This window comes from Macaca fascicularis, chromosome 13 (assembly GCF_037993035.2).
Source record: "Macaca fascicularis isolate 582-1 chromosome 13, T2T-MFA8v1.1".
Lineage (NCBI taxonomy): Eukaryota > Metazoa > Chordata > Mammalia > Primates > Cercopithecidae > Macaca > Macaca fascicularis.
The window spans coordinates 49,748,040-49,766,476 of NC_088387.1; the positions used below are offsets into that span (position 1 = coordinate 49,748,040).

The 18,437-nt window shown below is 43.3% G+C and overlaps 1 protein-coding gene across 5 annotated transcripts in view; it reads left to right on the forward strand.

The window, feature by feature from the left end:
* EXOC6B (exocyst complex component 6B) overlaps positions 1-17,933 on the forward strand; it is a 678,199-nt gene extending 660,266 nt beyond the window's left edge. For 4 of the 5 annotated variants that reach the window (XM_005575615.4, XM_065526965.2, XM_065526962.2 and 1 more), the window contains 2 exons: positions 10,089-10,201; positions 14,490-17,933. In XM_005575615.4, coding sequence (XP_005575672.1) covers positions 10,089-10,201; positions 14,490-14,616 — 240 coding nt within the window. In that variant the 3' untranslated portion in view covers positions 14,617-17,933. Of the gene's footprint in view, positions 1-704; positions 4,485-10,088; positions 10,202-14,489 lie in introns of those variants that run through there. The other variant, XM_065526963.2, reaches the window with a different exon arrangement.
* Positions 17,934-18,437: the final 504 nt, after the last annotated feature.

Sequence of the window (18,437 nt, forward strand, 5' to 3'; positions counted from 1 at the left end):
AAGCTCAAGTATAAGCTTGACCCCCTTAATGTACAGAAATCAGAAAAACTTGGAACCTCTCCCTACCACAGTTCCATAGCCTATGGAAAATCCAAAGGCCCCCTCCAGATTTCTGTGAATCCGTAGACACCTCCAGTCTTCTTGCTTCCTGCACTCCCAGTTCCATAGTGCAGTTGTGCAGCTTTCTAGATGTGAAACAGCTTCTGCTCTGAGTTTCACACAAACACATAAACACATACACACACACACAGAAAGAGAGAGAGAGAAATCGTTCACCCAGCAATTGGGAGCAGAGTGGATTTGTCTAAAGACCAGGATTGAGGCGTTGGGTTTGTAAAGAAGATTGATTGTGTCATGAGCTGCACAGCAAACAGTTTTGAAAAGTCACTTATTAGATTCCCTCTCCAAAGTTGTCTGGAACCACAATACCATGAAGAATTTTCTTCTTATCCCTTCTCACACGTTAGTTAAATCTCCTGTCTTCACATTCTGCCTCTCAAGAACCAGAATACCAAATTGCTTCTACCTTCTCTACTAGATGTCTTGGCACCTTGGGAGTCTCACCAAGCAGGGTATTTCCCCCAAACATGTTTTTCTCCCGTGAAATAATTTTTACGCCAGTTGTTAGGATGATGAATTTTATGCCATCTCATTACAATGGGAAGGGTCTCCCTAAAGACATTTTTTTCTTCTTTCTTTACTAGGTATTAAATGTCTTACATCTGAGAGAATTTCAGAGCACACTGCCCTCCCTGCCTTGGATCTACAGGCAAACTTTTTCTACAAAAGACTGGATGGTGGATATTTTAAGCTTCCCATGTCATATGGTTTCTGTCACAACTACTTACCTCAGTTATTATAGCATAAAAGCAGCATAGATGATTATGTAAATCAATGAACATGGCTATGTTTCAACAAAACTTTATTTACAACAAGTAGTGACTATAGTTTTCCATCTTCTAATCTAGAAAAAAGCAGGTAGCAGCAGTGATGAGAATAAGCAGAGAAGTCTCTAGGCTAAAATCTATCTCCTTAGCTTAGTATATGAGGCCTCATTTGTCTTGGTTATTCCCAAAGCACTCCTGAGAGATCTAGCCATGTCAGATTCCTTGCTTGACACCTCCACCCCACCCTTCAGTCACCACCGACCTGGCTCAGGCTTAGATGCCCTGCTTTTGAACTTTCTTTATAACCTGTTAGAGTACCTGTTAGGGTATTCACATCATTCTGTATCAATTTATTTACCAGACTGATTTCCTCAAGACTGGAGATAACATCTTAACATCATTTCATATGCAGTATCTAGAAAAGTGACTGAGACATTGTTGGTACTCAATTTATGTTTGTTGAAATAAGCCCTGCTTTCCATTTTCTACATTTGCCCAGATTTCTGTGTCAGGAAGTGCTCCTGAGGAGACTCAGGATGCCCTTCTTTGAATCACAGAGGCCTAGCACCAGAGACAAGGAGTTGGAGGAAATCTCGGGCAATAAACACAAATGGGTCATTGGTCAATTCTGTGCTTTTTAGTAGACTTTACAATTGTTCTCTTAATCTGCTCTCAGCTGCTGATAGAAGCTATTATGATTCCACATCTGAACCAGAGAAACAGATTTGGTGTCATGCTTGGGGTCACACTATCAGTCAGAGGACCCTCAGCCTCGGGGCTCTTTTGCTGTGCTCTACTGCCTCCAAAAAAAAAGGCAGATGTGGATCAGTGATTATGAAAATAATTTATAATGATGTAATTAGTTTCATTCTGTCAGAGACAGGGAGTGGGCAAATGAAGCTTCTCCGGGGTTAGTGTTCTGTATGTTAGTGAAAGTGGGCTGCACTTTATACAGCAGCCATGTTCTGAAGAGGTAGAACTTTTAGAATTTTTTTTGGATTATATGTTAAGTGTCCCAGAAAAGCATGTTATTTGAAACCATTTTATAGTCTATCTTGTTTAACATGAAGAATTCTTCTGGAATGTATATCAAGTGCAAATTCAGGTTTTCCTGCATCAAGTTTACTTCAAGGACACACCTGCTTTGGGAGTGCAGTTCTCTACAGGACTCAGCGTTCCTGTTCAAGCGAAAACATGTAAAAAAAATCACCCCTGAGGAAGAGGGGTGTGGCCACTGTCAGTGTGTCTTAGCATCTGTGTCTGTCTGCATGCCTACCTTAGCTCATACTATGCTTTGCTCCCCATGGAATCCTTGCAGGTTTTCTGGAAAGAGGAGGCTTTCTCTAACATGAGGTAGGCCCCATGTTGCCTACTAAGACCCAACCCACATGTCACCAAACATCTGCTGTGTTTCCAGTCATTAATCATAGGTGTCTTCCATTGGAACCTTAAATTCACATGTCTGGGACTGGATTCCCACTCACCTGTCATAGGTATCATCTCTCCTGTTTGATGCTTTCTTCTTCCTTATACAACTTTTCTTCTAGTGCTGGGCAAGAGCAGCCTAGGTTTGGTCCATTTGGAATGTTTGATATGAGAAGCACAAAGTATAAGTCTCTCCCACCATCTAGCCAATATCGTTGCTACAAAATGTTAGCTGACCTATTTAATTCCATTTTCCATGTCTTTGCTGACTACCTGCTGAGAATCTAGCCCATATAATAGTCTGCTGTTGAGGAGTCAGAAGGAGAAAACATAATCCCCATCCTTGGGGAGCTCCTGTCTACATGGGAGATGAGGCTTATATGCCAAGAATTGGCAGTGAAGTTAGGGTACATCCAACAATTCTCTTCACTTATGAATAGACATGATATGAATTGGTTTGGTAACAGACAGTCCAGGAGGAGAAACAAGCAGGCCGTTCTCCACCAGCCTCCACATTTCTATTTTCTGAGTTTTTTTTGGGTAATCCTTTCTGCCAAAGAAAACTCAAGTACCCCCAGGATGGTTTGCTTGTATATTGCCTGTAATTTTTACTTGATGATTTCTTTCTAGTCCTTTAGCCATGAGCAGCTCATCCATCTGAATTATTTCTAGACTTGCTGCCAGAGACATGTATATTTGTGTACACTAACAAAGATCAACCGAGTCCTGCTTTATCCTAATAATAATCACATTCCTAAGGTCCTTCTTGGAACTTTGCATTTGTTCTACTATTATAATGCTGCCTATTCTCTGTCCAGTTAACTCACTGTATGGCCTTGGACTAGTTTTCACTTTGACTTGTTTGGATTTTTCTAGTCTTTCCCAGCTACTGTTGTAAAAAAGAAAGTCTGTTCAGAAATTTGGCATAGTCTCAGATGAGTATCTAACTCAGACAGAATCAATCAGGATTAAAAAATCAAAACAAAACAAAACAACAACAACAACAAAAAACCAGCTGTGGCATCTTGGGGGGTGTGAGCCAACAAACCATCTCCACCACTTGTCTACTTTGTGATTTTTAGCAAGTTGTTTATGCTTTCTAGTTCTTGGTCCTCTCCACTCTCCCCACCCTCCATGAAATCAAAATTATAATTTGAGTCTTACTAAGCCCAGGGAATTTTCTAAAAAAACAAGGAAATATACCAGAGGGAGCTTTAGAACTTTGCCAAAGCCCTAGTTAAGAGTCACACAGATAAAAGTTATATAGGAAGAAAAAAAAGTATCCTATCATAGTGGCCTGTTTAATATATAACCTGATTAAAAATGTCTCCCCTTGTCATATCCTTTTCCACTTACATGCATTTTTGTATAATAACCAGTAATCACATAATTTACCATTTTAATTAACCTATATAGCTTATAAAGTATTATATCAACTACTACACTAGTTTAGTTCCCCTGTTCTATTAAATACCACAAATAGATAACTCTGTGTTTGAAATCAAAGCATCGTTAATGATGGGTTGAGTTTGCGTTTGATTGAATTAACCTTAACATTTATCAGAATTTCCTACTCTAAAAATCTAGCACTCTCCTGTTCTACCAAGTTAACATGAAATGCTCCAAAATGTAATGTCTGGTCTGTCCCTTGAAAATGACTTTGCTTACCTAGTTTACAAAAACAGCATTTTCATGAATACATCAAGAATATAATCATTAATGAGGAATGAGCTTCTAGGGAGTGAGTTCTGAGATATGCCATTACATGACAAAACAAAGTGTAAAAGAGTAGCTATGATATGCTACCCTTCAAGAGAGAAAGAGGAAGATATAAGAAAATATATGTGTGTCTGCTCATTGGCGTAAAATAAATAAAAGAAGGACAAACCAGAAACTAGATTGGTTATCTACAGGAATGGATAGGAAAGATATAGAAGAAAGTGGGGAGAATGGGAACAGGCTGGAATGAGGAGGGAGTAATACTTCTCTGAGAACATTTTTTATATTGCTGTTACTCTCAGAACTATAGTATTGTTTCACATACCCCAAAATTAATAATGAAAATCAACTGGAATGTGGGGGAATCAAAGGTGGAGCACAAGCAGTGAAAAATGAACATAGCTGAATTATAAAAGAAAAACACAACCATATTGAAAGTAATGACAAAGAAAATAACTAACCTAAGTAACTTTAGAAATCAGTATTTTCTGGGGCAGGAGGATCACTGGAGCCCAGGAGTTCCAGACCAGCCTGGGCAACATAGCAAGACCTCATCTCTACAAAAATAAATATTTAAAAGTTAGCCTGGGCATAGTGGTGTGTGCCTGTAGTCCTAGCTACTCAGAGAGGTGAAGGTGGGAGGATTACTAGAGCTCAGGAGTTCTAGGCTGCAGTAAGCTATGATTGCACCACTGCACTCCGGCCTGGGCAACAGAGCAAGAACTATTCTCTTAGGAAAAAAGAAGGAAGGAAGGAAGGAAGGAAGGAAGGAAGGAAGGAAGGAAGGAAGGAAGGAAGGAAGGAAGGAAGGAAGGAAGGACGGGGAGAAGGAGGGAAGGAGAGAAGGAGGGAAGGAGGGAAGGAGGGAGGGAGGGAGGGAGGGAGGAAGGGGAGAGGAAAAGGAAGGAAGGAAGAGAAGAAAAAGAGAGAAGGAAGGAAGGAAAAGAAAGAAAGAAAGAAAGAAAGAGGGAAAGAAAGAAAAAGAAACAGAAAGAAAGAGAAAGAAGAAAGAAAGAGAAAGAAGAAAAAAGAAAGAAAGAGAAAAAGAAAGAGAGAAAGAAAGAGAGAAAGAAAGAAAAAGAAAGAAAGAAAGAAAGAAAGAAAGAAAGAAAGAAAGAAAGAAAGAAAGAAAGAAAAAGAGAAAGAGAGAGAGGGAAAAGAAAAGACGGGAAGGAAGGAAGAAAGGAAGGGAGGGGAGGGGAAGGGCACAGTGGTGAGTTTGTGCTAATAACAAATAGATGGATAAATTAATAGTGGGGAAGAGAGAGTACTTGCTTACAGTAGAATGAGTGACAACTCATAAATGTGCAAGGAAGGATGGTGTTGAGATAATCAGCAGTTTTGAAGCTATCATAGTAAACATTGGGTTAGGCAAGAATCCTCACTGGATAACAGTGTATTTGAATGTCTTAAATCTTCACAGTTCCAAAGGAAAACGTAATAACTAGATGTTGGGAGAAATCAGACAACATCTTAATCAGGTGATCAAAATTAATATCATCAATGAGGGGAAAATGAGCATCGTATGCCTCCAGAGGTGATACCCTGAGGAGGACATAGCATCACTTACGTAGTATTCTGCTGAAGAATTCGTGTCTTAAATCTTATAAGAAGCCACTAGACAAAACCAAACTGGGAAAAAATGGAGGCAGGGGAACTATATTCTTCAAAAATGTCAATATCATATAAGAAAAAGAAAGGTTGTATAAATATTCCAGATTAAAGGAAACTAAAGAGACATGACAACTAAATGTAATACTCAGTCCTAAAATTATATCATGTAGTAGAACAAAAATAAAAGAGGCTATAAAGGATATTACTGGGTCAACTTACAAAATTTAATATGGATCATATCAACATTAAACTGAAGTTGAAAATTATTCTGTGATTATATAAGAAAATATTCCTAATCCTTAGGAACACTGAAGTATTTGAGAATAAAGTCCCAGTTTACTTTGAAGAAACTCAAGAAAAGAAATAACATATGTGTGCATGCATGGGTATATGTATATGAAGAGAAAGAATTCAAGTGCTGGAGCACATGGGGTAGAATATTGACAGTGGATGGATCTGGATGGAAGCAATATGTTGCTCTTTATACTATGCTTATTCTTTCAACTTTCTGATAAATTTGAAATATTTCCAAATGAAAGATATAAAAATAAAAAAGAAACATTAGTGGTCACTAGTGATGATCACTAGTGTGGTCATTAGTGATAATTGAGTGTTCTTGCAGGAGAATTTATAGCAATCTAACAAGGTTGTTGTACGTGGAGAATCGGCTGGGAGGGTCTGATTGACCTTGAAAGTCAGTCTGGAAATCAAAGTACTAAATGGATAAATAGGCCTGCTGGTTTTCTTGGCTGTTCATTCTAACACTGTTCTGTGGAATCCAGTAGAAGTGTGCCTCCAAGCAGCTCACTTAGTTAAGTACCCTCACTCTCTGTCCATCTGTCTCAGAGAAGGCCATAAGACCTAGCTTGAGGCCACCCTAAAAGACTGTGGGAAGCAACATGACCCAGAGTGTGATCTATAGGCTCATGGTGGTTGAACTTAATAGACTTACGTAGCTTCCATGACTGTAGTGGAATAAATTAGATAGATTGTCATTCCAGAGCTCTTAGGCTCACCATTGGCATTGACTTTGGCAGGAAGACAAAAATGGAAATCCTTATGATGGTAGTGGCTGCCCTAAATGGCCCACCACTGCCATCATGCTGGCTGCAGCAGGGAGGCAAGACCGGGGCTGCATGCTCCATGGAGCTGGTGGGAGCCAGGGAGCAGGCAGGAGCCCTACCCTCCTGGGCACAACTGCAGCCACCCAAACCATGGCTGTGGACCCAGGCGTCCCTGCACTCTTGGGGGCCTGGGAAGGCCCCTCCCTGCTCTTGTAGGCTTTTAAGTGCCTGCTCCCACTGCATGGCTTCTCCCTGTTGTCAGTGCTGCTCCAGTCTTGGAGCAAAGTTGGGGCTGACCTCAGGTGCCATGAATGGGAGCAGAAAGCAGACAGGTTCCTGGGCAGAAGGGGGCAGGTCCCCAGTGAGGCCTGACTTTCAGGCCACAGAAGGCCTGAAGGCTGGTGGCCAAGCTGCCAGTCCTGCAGACCAGAGTAGGGACTTGGCTGCCCGTGGACCAGATGGCATGCACTTCCTCCCCTCTGAGGCCCAGAAAAGCCCTGAGCTCAGCCAGAACAGAGGAGAGGACAGAAAGACAGCAGAACGAACAGCTGCAGAGAGGAGCCACTCTCTCTGCTGATAGCTGAACACTTATCAAGACGACCTGCCTACAGAGAGGAGCAACCCTTTCTGCTAGAAGCTGAATACTTGCTGGGACACCCTGGCTTCTGAGAGGAGCTTCCCACTGTGGGTCATCTCTGAGCTGTTCTATTGCTCAATTAATCTCTTCATTTTGCTCACCTTCCACCTGTGTGTGTACCTCATTCTTCCTGGTTGCAGGACAAGAACTTGAGACCTACTGAATGGTGAGGCTAAAAGAGCTGGGGTAACACAAACAGGGCTGAAACATACCCCCTGCTCGCCACATTGTGGGTGAAGAGAAGGAGAGAAGAGCTGCAGCTCTTTGTAGAGCCCAGACATGGGAGCTCCCTGAGCCAGAGCTGTGACTCCCTCTTTGGGGCCCTGTGGTTCTTGACATCTCCAAGCTTCTGGGTGCTGCCACATTCCCCGGTGCCATCCAGGAAAGCTGCTTGCAGTGCACCTGGTCCAGCTGCATTCGCATAGAGAATTGGTGTCCATGCTGGCACCTGGAGCTGCCCACACCATGGCAGCACCCAGCGCGTCTGACTGTGCAGTGACTGGACCCCACACTTACTCACACACACCCCTCGCTGCTCCACACCTGACTCCAGTGTCCCTGGCAGGCATGAGCTCAGCCTGCCAGGCCAAGTGGGTGTAACAAACCCAGTGGGCCAGAGCAAAACTCAAGGCAAAAGTGCCACCAGCCACAGGTTTCCGGCCAGAAAAGCGACACCCCAAAGATCCCATAACTTAGAGCTAAGCCATGAACTTCTCTCCACTGTCCACTAGTGACTTCCCATGTGTCATTAACCAGAAATACATGGTAGTATTAGCAATAAATCAGAAGTACTAATACATTAATTCCAGCACAGAAATTAGGAATTCATTTGAAAAGAAGGTAATACATGCATGTATATGTCCATGTATGCTGAAAAAGTAGTATCTAAAATAGCTTTAAGAAATGATTTTCCAGTTTTTCCAATTAGACTTTTTTGATATTCATTCACTTTTCTTATCAGCTCCTTAACAGACAAATAGTAAAAGGCTTCCTAGGTTTTGTTTTGTTTTTTAATTTGTGAAAAAAATTTTAATTGAAAAAAATGCTATATTTTTTCATAGTTCTTTCCCTAGGAGTTGCGGGAAAACATAGTGAAATGTGTAAAGCATAGTACTGGAAGAACTTTAGAACAAGGGGTACTCTCAGTGTCTGTCGTGGAAGCAAGTAAAGAGGAGCTGTCTTGAGTGGTCTTTGAAGACCATAGAACAGAAATACTGACGCTAGAGTAGAAAGTCAGGAGAAATTCTCTTCTAAAGGAGAACTCTCTGAGGCCTTGGGTCAGCAGAAAGAAGTGGTAGAAGCCTTTTAACTTGCCAGTGAAAATAGGCATGACCTGAAAATGGCCTGAGGGGCCGTTTGGGACCATCCTGGCCCAGACCAAGCAGCGTGCCTGTCTCTCCCCGACTGCTTCTCTCATCTCTAAAATCCCTTTCTTGGCTGAGGGTGTAAGGGCTTTTCTCAGTTTTAGGTTTGGGACTTCAGCCATTTCCCATCCTGCTTCAGGAAGTTCATAACTGCTATTCTAAGAGACTGGATGAAGTGGAGACTTGGCCAAATAGGGCAAGGCCCATACTGCCTGTTTGCCCAGCTGCAGAGTGAAGACAGATATGGAGGAAGGTGTGCCTAGAGCCCAGGTTCTGGCATTGGATATGACTGCACTCTCAGCCTCTCTGCCTTTGTTCTGCACAGGCAGCCATCTACTTGTCCTCATCAGCAGTTTCCTATCTCCTGGAAAGGGAGAAACGGAGAATGTCTTGAGTCAAAAGTACTGTGAGGGTTCTCCCTCTATGCAGTGATGTGAGTCTGGGACTGTGCCCCTTCTAGAAGCTTTTGTTTGTTTGTTTTACTCAGTTACAATTTTTGAATATTTGTTAGTGTGATGTCTGAGGCTAAAACTGGCTGGGAAGGAAAGCCTTTGACAAAAGTTTAGCTTCTTTCAGTCAAAATCTCCCCCAGTGTCAGAACTCAGCTCACCCTCAGAAAGCTCTCATTGTCTTTTCACACATCTAGCTCTTGGCACTTCTCTTTAACACTGATAACCCAATTCTAGACTCTGTGTCCTCAATCATGGGCTAATCTACTATGGCCCAGATTTCATCTTCTCAGCCTGTGTCTGCATAGGCATAACACATATTGCCTCTTAGAAATGCTACATGATCCATTTACGCCTTGGTTCAGTGTTTCTGTGTTGTCTGTGTGTCCTATTTGTATATAGGCATGTATATATGTCTGTATTACCTAAGTCAGTGCAGCAAGTCAAAAAACTGATACTTGAGCCCAGACCTTTTAACCTTGAAGTTCAAACAATTGCATATGTGGCACTGGACTACATCCACCTTTATCTGCTCTTTGTTAAATACTGAGAATGGTTCTTGGCATGTGGAAGGCATTTGATAAGTATTTATTAAATGAGTAAGTGAATGATTATTATGATATTATTATCATATTTGATTCAGTCTAGTGTTAGTTTCTTTACAGGGTTGCCTCTGAGAGCTAACTGCTGGCATATAGTCTTAGCAACATTTCCATACTGCTTATGGCAGAGATAAGTCTGCCATCTAATGTTTACTCATTTATTTTCTTGGTTGAAAGAATAGTCTGAAGCTGTTCTTTTTCTTATTATATTTTAATTTTTATGTATCTAATTTATTAGCTGGTAGTGAAGGATGATGAAGTTTCTGGTATCTTGGTTTGTCTTGTCTGTCTGACTAATCCCTGGGGTGGGGTTTGGATATTTTACAGCTTTTGGATCTTTTCATCCAGTGGGATTGGTCAACCTACCTTGCTGACTATGGTCAGCCCAACTGCAAGTACCTCCGGGTAAACCCAGTGACTGCTCTGACCCTGCTAGAGAAGTGAGTACCTAGTCCAGTGGTCTGTGTTGGGAGGTGGGGAGACAGGGATGGGGTTTGGCATAGAAGATAATTTTGCCACTGCCAATATCTTGAAAGATAGCCTTGTTCTGGAAGTTGCCATAGGCCATGGGTGCTGTCAACAATCTCAATCACTGGATTTGGCAGGCCAGTCTTCCTCTTGTGGCTTATTCATTCCTGAGCCCCCAACAAGCTAGGCCAAGTATGGATCAGAATTGGACTCTGACATTACCTTCTAGTTTAATGGGTCTTTTACTAGTGTCTCTTACTAGAGATGGCAAGAGAAGAAAGAAAAATGGCTTGCTTTGGGGCTCAGGCCAGCCTGGTGAACAGAATGAGGCTGCCCTAGTCATCTGGGGTATGATGATAGATAGTGCAACTCCACAGAACAGATGGCTTCTCTGGTTCCTAGTAGAGAATCCCTGAAAATTATTGAGAATTACTGAAACCTTCATCTGTTCCCAACTCCCAGCCCCTGCCAGACTGAGCTTTATTGTACTGACTATCCCAACAAAGCTGTCTTGGAGAATGTGTCTGATTTTTGCCGTAGGCAGTCACTAGCCTGCAGAGGATTCCCTGCCACAGAACTGTAGCCTCTCTGAAGCAGAGGTGCTACCACTGAAAGTAAGTTAGGTAGCTCCAGGAAATCTCAGGGCTAACCAATATGTCACCCAGAAGCTGGGAAATGCTATGTATTACAGCCTGGCTCTGGCTTTGCTAATCTCTTAGAGAGCTGGCAGGTCAGAGACCAAGACCCACATAAAAAGGCAGGTTTCTCTTGAAATCTGAGAAACTAGTTAATCCCCAGCTACTTGGAAGAATGCCCTGCCTCTAGGCAGTGTAGGAAGTCTACATATATGGCCAGTCAGCCACATCTCAAATCCTAGGAAGGCAAGACTCAGAGTCCAGGAAGTCAGAGTGGAGCCTTAAGCAGAAGGAGAGGTCAAGGTCTATTCTTCTTACTATGCAATATGAAAGGGGGAGAAAAGGGGAAGAGGTGAAGGGTAGGCAAGAGCATGATGCAGGGGTATGTATTTGGAGCCAAGAGACTAAAAACTCAGACTACAGTTTTCTCCTGACCACGTCAGAGATTGGTGTTTCCATTTTAACTTTGTTTCCCATGGTTCTCTCTCCCACTGACCTTCCTCCCTAGGATATCTAGAGAGTAAGTATATTATTCACTTGGGCCTTTTCCATCACTTTGAGGCAAGTCCTTCTGGTTTCCTCATTGACACTAATGACTACACTAAAATCCCTAGCCTCTGAGTTGTCCCCACCCTGACATACTAATCTACTAAACCAGCCTGGTGCCAACTGGCTGGCTGCCTTCTCTATCCTTGGCCCTTAGAGTGACCCTTGGCTTACTAATTCCTTTGGGGCTGGGAGTGGCAGCAGGCATTTTCTCCCATTGTGCCAGGTAAAGGGTTGTTCCCATTCAACCTCTTGGCACACTCAATATTCTTGCTAGTGTGGGGCCTGAAATAAAGCCCTGACCAAAGGGAGCTCCTCAGCAGCCTCCCCTACCTCTTGGTGGCTTTAAAATCTAGAACCCGCATCTCTTATAGAAGACCCTTTATTAGAAGCAAGGCTTAATCCCACAGTTCTTGGTGCTAAGGTGAAAGAAGGGAACATTTTGACCTTTGAGTTGGTGCTTAAATGGTCATATTTAATGGTCATTATGTATCCTTCAAATGGGCTCTGGGATTCCCTTCAGTTATTTACTTCTCTCAGCAGTCCTTTACTCTTCTGTTCCCAAGAATCTCTGGATCTAGGAAATACTGGCTCATTCACTTCCTATGGCTCAACAATAGTTGAAAATAATTAGCCTCTCCCTACCATTCTGGAGCGCTGGCCAGTAAAGAAGCTATGTGCTTAGCCCTAGCAATCAGAAGAGTTTAAAAGCTTCTTCCAAACACAGTAGATCAAAGGGCATCCAGATCACTACAATCCGTGTCTCCCAGCCTCATAGGAATTGACCCCTTTACCTGACCTATTCCTGCTTTTCCACAGCCAGCTCTACCATCAGATCTTGACTCTCCTTTTCAACCTGGCACTTCTTAGCAGGGTGAAACGGAAAGACCCAAAGACCTGCTAAAGACATTTAGGGAAAAGAAGTGACCCCTGCATCACTGAGAGGTGGCCATAGCTGTTAATAAAGTAGAACAGGATACTGGGCTTTCAGAATGGGATGGAAGGTGGGAGGGCTGACTTTTGGTTTTGGAGCATTCCTGAGTGGAAACCAGCAGGCCACCATTAGCCCTCAGGGTACTTGAGTTTATCTTTACAGTGCCTTGTTCTAACTCCAGGTCTTAACGACCAAGAAATTCTAGCCTGTGAGGCCAAAGACTACCCTCTTTCTCCCAGATATTACAGGAGCCTCCCTGTGGGAGCTGAAAGCCAGCGGGCTGCCTGTCTCTCAGCTGCTTCTAGGAGTCGTGAAATTAATGATAATGCAGGATATTAAACTAAATGTCCTATGAATATAGGAAGTGGTTTTCTTCATTTCTTTTTGTTTGTTTTGTGTTGTTGATAATGTTTAGATATATAGTATACCCAGCAGAGGAAAGGGAATCTTTCCCTGGGACTATCTAAAACCAGGCCAGTTCCACAAACATAATTGTTCCACTAGTATATAAGGGAACAAATATAGTAATTATCAGAGGCTTGAGGACCCTCATTCTTTCTCTTCAACTAGTGCAGTCACTTGCCCTTCTTCTTCCCCTCCAAGCACAGGCCTCCACATGTGGGTGGTCGTACCTTATATTCAGTGTTCTGAGTTTGCTTGATGAGTAATTCCAGCCTGAAGGCCTTTGAGCTTAGATCAGTGAGAGAATTCTTAATTAGTCTGTGGCTATCACTGTCAGCCAGAGCCATACAGCTGTGGTGCTCATTAGAAACTTCTTGCCACATATAATGCCCTTATGGAATACATATATTGTAAATTTATATCATATATACCAAACATAAATGCCCCTGTAGGATCTCTGGCCTTTTGACTCACTGGCCTCTAATCTGCTCCTCTGCAAAGGGCCACCCACAGTGGGGGGGAAAAAGTGGTGCAGGATTGACCAAAGTCCCCTGGGAAATATGCCTGGGGGCAATTTATAGCCTGGTGCCATGTTCCTTCCCTTTAGCCTGTCTCCATACAGCCCAGGGAGCAGTGAAGTCAGAGGGCTGGCCCAGCTCTGGTGAAGACTGGCCCTATCCCAGAAAGAAATCTGTCTTGGCACTGTTCTCAATTGTCTAACACTGGAACTAGCTGTGGGATATGGGTCTGGTGTGCAGAGGCTAGGACAAGAGTTAGTGGCCACCAATATATGTCAGGGGTTGTGAGCCCTGTGCAGGGAATAGCAAATTCCTGAATTCTGTCACAATTGCTTAGACTTGGGGGTTCTGTGACCATCTCAACCTAGTCTTGACTTTCTTGTCCATGTTTCCCCATTAGGGCTGTCTACCTGAAAGAACCACTGGCCAGAATTGCCCGTGGTTCTAGAAATATGCCATCTGTGAAGCTTTAGCATGACCCAAAGGTCAAAGGTCTGGAGGTACAGACAGCCCTTGAGGACTCAAGGGCTTTTCATGTAAAAAGCTCTGGTTTGTGGAGTGAGAGGATGGCCCAGCCCTTTGGCACATGCTTTCCTAAGTAACCATACTCTCTTAGTCACCACACCGCCTATGTGCCATTACCCTGAGACAAAAGGAAAAAGGTCAGTCAAGCCCTTAGTTTTGTTAGGGATGGGATAGAGTAGCCAGCTAGAGTGAGGTTTAGAAATACACAGTGGCCTTTGGTTATTCATGTTCTCTTGGAATTGCTAGTTAAGAACACTTTTCCTGCTTTACCTTTCAAATGTTATCTCGAAGGTCCCAACAGGATTTAGTAGGTTCATGAGGTAATGAGTGGATCCTAGACATTCTATAAGGGTTTATTGACCAGCAGAGCTGTTCCATGTCCCACACACCTATAGCAGGCACATACCTGCTGAGAGAAGGGAATGAATTAGGTGGAGCAGGTATAAGGGATAAGGAGATTGGCCCCTCCAAAACTAGGTCTTGACCAGTTTCCAAAGGTGACTGAAGTTGAGAGATGTAGGTGCCAGAATGCCAGCTTCCTGATGAGTAGGTGAGTGTGGGCCTGACACTGGAGATATTCTGGATGCTCTCATTACTCTGGATAGTGGTTAAGATGCATTGCCATCCTGCCTCCTGCAGGTTCTCCTTCCACCATTGTTTCCTCAAACACGTTGCCCTTTTTCTTTCCTTCTCTGTTTAGGATGAAGGATACTAGCCGCAAGAACAACATGTTTGCACAGTTTCGGAAAAATGAGCGAGACAAGCAGAAACTCATTGACACTGTGGCCAAGCAGCTCCGAGGACTCATCAGCAGCCACCACTCATGAAGGGTGGCCTGGACCTACAGAGGCGACTTGCTGCAGCCCCTTTGTCTGGGATCCAACCCCAGCTGACCCTGCATTTGTGTATTCTTCTTCAAAGAGAGCATATGTATTTTTTTATTAACCCCTGTGCAGTATTCACATAACATTTCCCTATAGTAAAAGAGGCACAAGAATAAGCAAGTACATGAGATGTTGCTAGGCTGGGACTCAGGGGAAGTTATTACTACACTATCTGTGTTATCTTAGAGATGGTGGTATCATCAATCCCAGTGTGATGAACCACCTTCCATCCATGGCTCTAAAGCTTAGGTCTGGGGCTTAGGAACCACAAAAAATGGGTATCTGGCACTGGGAGGTAGAGTGAATAAGCAAAAGGATACTAAAATATGTCCTGTTCACTCCTGGATGCCCATTCACCACATAGATGAGGCTGATTCTTCTCAATGCAAGGAAAGGGCCTGGCAAACATTATTTAATACACTAAGGGGAGCTCTGGAGGGTCATCTCCTCAGTCTGCTGACTTTCACTGGCTTGTGAACAAACATGTCATATGGCAAGATGACAGCTTCATTCCAATCCCCCAAGCTTGGCAATTTCTTTAGCCTAGATCTAACCTGAGGCTTTTACTGCAAATTTTTCTGGGGCAGGATACAGCTAAGTAGAGAGCAGTAATAATTGGATCCCATCTTTAACTGCAGATTGCCCCAACTCTAGAAGTGTTGAGTCTCAACCCGAGGAGTTTTTCTGGATCTTGAAAGCCAGTTTTCATGGAATCAGAGACCCAATCCCTTCCCTGCTCATCTCATTTCCTTCATTCACAGTCAGCACATTTGGTTCAGGACATAAATCAACAGTTATTTCCATAGGTCTTCACAGAGCGTCTGAGACTTAGCCTTCTCCAGTAATGCTGTTGAAATATTTCAGATTTCAGAAGCTTAAAAATGCCCTTACCTTACCCTTAGGTGAAACCTGAGGATTAGTTGGGATTGTTCCTTTATGTTTTAAAAAGCAGTTTTTTGGCTATGATCTTCAAGGAAATGTCACCAGCTCTGCACTGTGGGGGCAGCCATGACTGGAGTGGATGCATCTAGGGATGGAGACATTGTTACCATAAAGTCAGCAGAGCCAACCATGGCTTGTGACTTGTTGCCTCTGGCCCAACTGTCCTTCACTAAATAATATCCTAGATATTATTTTGTCATTGAAGCCCAAGGTTCCCATCCTCTTTTGAGATCCCCAAAGCCATCTTTGGCTTTGTCTGAGAAAGATTGCCTATAATCCTATCCTCCAAACTCTAAAGCCTGGAGCAGCTTAGCTTGGGAGGCTGCATTCATTGTCCCAGATGGACTCCTGAGACTTAATACAAGAGCTTTGCTATGAAGTCAGTCAGGGGAAACTGTACTTTAAGATACTTCAGAAAGATGCTACTATGGCTACTGGCAAGAGTATAATTGTGCATCACCAAACAATGACAAATAAGCCACACAGGCCTTTCCAGCTTGGATTGGTGGGAGGAGAGACTCATCAAACAGAATTCTTCACTACCTTTGTCAGCTACTGAGTTGCTTCTGGGGAGGGAGCACTTCCTTGCCCCCCACCACCCTCAACCCCTCTACCTCACTATATCCTATCACATCTTGATAGTCATGGGGAAGAGGATGTGCACACAGACATACAAACTTCCTCAAAGCTGGAGAGACCAGGCTACATGTGAGCTCACAGACGCCTGCTGCAGCTCATCCTGAGGGCTGGGTGGTTGGCCAGGGTTTCAGGATGAGGGTAGGGGATGAGCACTGCCACCCAGAACTTGATAAGCCAAGAGAAGGCAGGAGCCAAAATGGCATCGCCAAGCTCTCATCTTTGTTGAAACAAGTGAGAAACGATTATATTAATCTGAAGTTCTATTGCTTGAGAAGGGTTAAAAACACTTTTCTTCGCTAGTACCCCCTTTGCAGCAAGATCTCTTCAGCTTTAAGTGCTGAGAGACTTTGAAGTGGAAATGGAGAGACATGTAAGCATGCCACAGTGTTTATCTTTAGAGGATCATCATTGCTGGTCTCATCCCAAACCTCTGCCTTGGAAGAACTGTGCTATAGAGGAAAAGGTGAACAAGGTGGAGGAATAGGGGTTATTCTGCACAGAAGTCCCCTGAAAGAAAAAGCCTATTCAAGCTCAATATATAAAGATGGACACTTTGATATATCTTCTCTCCATTCTTAGTCTACCTTCACCTTGTCTAACTAAAAGCAACATGCAGCTACTGAGTTATATGTAGAGGCATACTCTTGGTTGGCCAGGGAAGGTAAAAACAGGGACCAGCAATGTCAAGTTTTTGAATTAGAAAAGTGGAATGTTTTTAGTTTTGTCTATAGACCTGTAGCTGGGCCAACCCTTGAGAGGACTTGTGCAAAGCATGTGTGCCCATACCCATCAGACTCCTCAGATATGGCCTCAAATACCTAGAGATATAGAAACCCTGGAGGGCCTCAATAAGAGGGCAAGCACACAGATGGCTAGAAGCCTATATGGCTTTTGGTCAGGATGAACCCTTGGCCAAGTTCCTGAGGAAACCAGGTCTATGTTCCTGAAGGGACAGTCCAGTTTGGGACCCTATTAGGTTTCAGCAGTAATATAGGCTGCTTGCATCATTTTAACATTCATAGGAAAAATCTCTTTGAGCAGGCTATAAATGAAGCTGTTGCAGGAAAGAAGGAATAGGACCTGAAAATGGGAACCAGGAAGTGAGACCCTATTGGCAAAGGGAATGTACAGCTTCCAGGGTGCATTGCCCAGTGTTCTCATTGCATACCAGTCCTCCAAGTCAGTCTAGCCTTACTGTACACTTGACAAGTGCTTACTCAGCAAGTCACAGACCCACGGCCTTTTATCTCCCAAGATTGGCTTTGGCCATAACCTTCCTCATCAGGCCTCTGAGCACACTCTCTAGGGACTGCTGCAGAAATTCCCCTACCTTAGCCTCCCTTCTCCCAGGACTCCTCTCTTGACTGCAATTGCCTCTTTTTTTTTTTTTTTTTTTTTTTTTTTGCCTGCATTCACAAGTACTTTTCACAAAGGTGTTGGAAATGGCGTTTTTATTTTGCACAGATAGTTGCACATTTATAGAGAAAATTAGGAAAGTCCATTTTTAACTCTGAAGGGAACTTTTTTCTCTAAAACTTACTAGTAAAGCTACTGATATGGATGGGCCGCATGGTTAGGGGAAATCTCCTCTGTGAAAAGAGCATGTTTATTCCTCTTGTACATTTTCCTCTTTTAACTGCTATTAAACAAGAAAGCCTACATACCTGTTTCAAAAGCCACGGTGTTGTCTCATGGGTATTTTGTTCTTCCATCCCATTTGCACAGTGCAACTGTGGTTGGTGAACTGGATGACTGACATTGGATCCCCACTCAGCTGTACTGAGGACTAAAGCAGGCAAGAGCCTAGTGGGGAGGAGAAAGCCTACCTTCCACACAAGGCAAGGAGCCGTACTGTGGCCTTGGAAACATCCCTAACCCCTGGGTTAGGTTTTTTTCCTGCTTATGCACCTAACACTGACATCATCATCAAGAAGAACTTTTTGAACTGCTTGAGTTAAGTGGAGCACTGGGCTAGGCAACTTGGAACCCAATGTTGAACACTAGCCCTGCCAAGGAAAGGCTTCCAGTCAAGATGGAGTGATGTAGGATTATCCAGAACAAAGCCAGGCTGCAGAAAAGGGAGAGATAAGCCTATTTTAGACTCAGTGCGGGAGGGGTACAGTCATCCTGGCCTAGTGAAGGAAAGGGTCTGGTTAGGAAAGACAGCTCAGAAGAGATGTTAA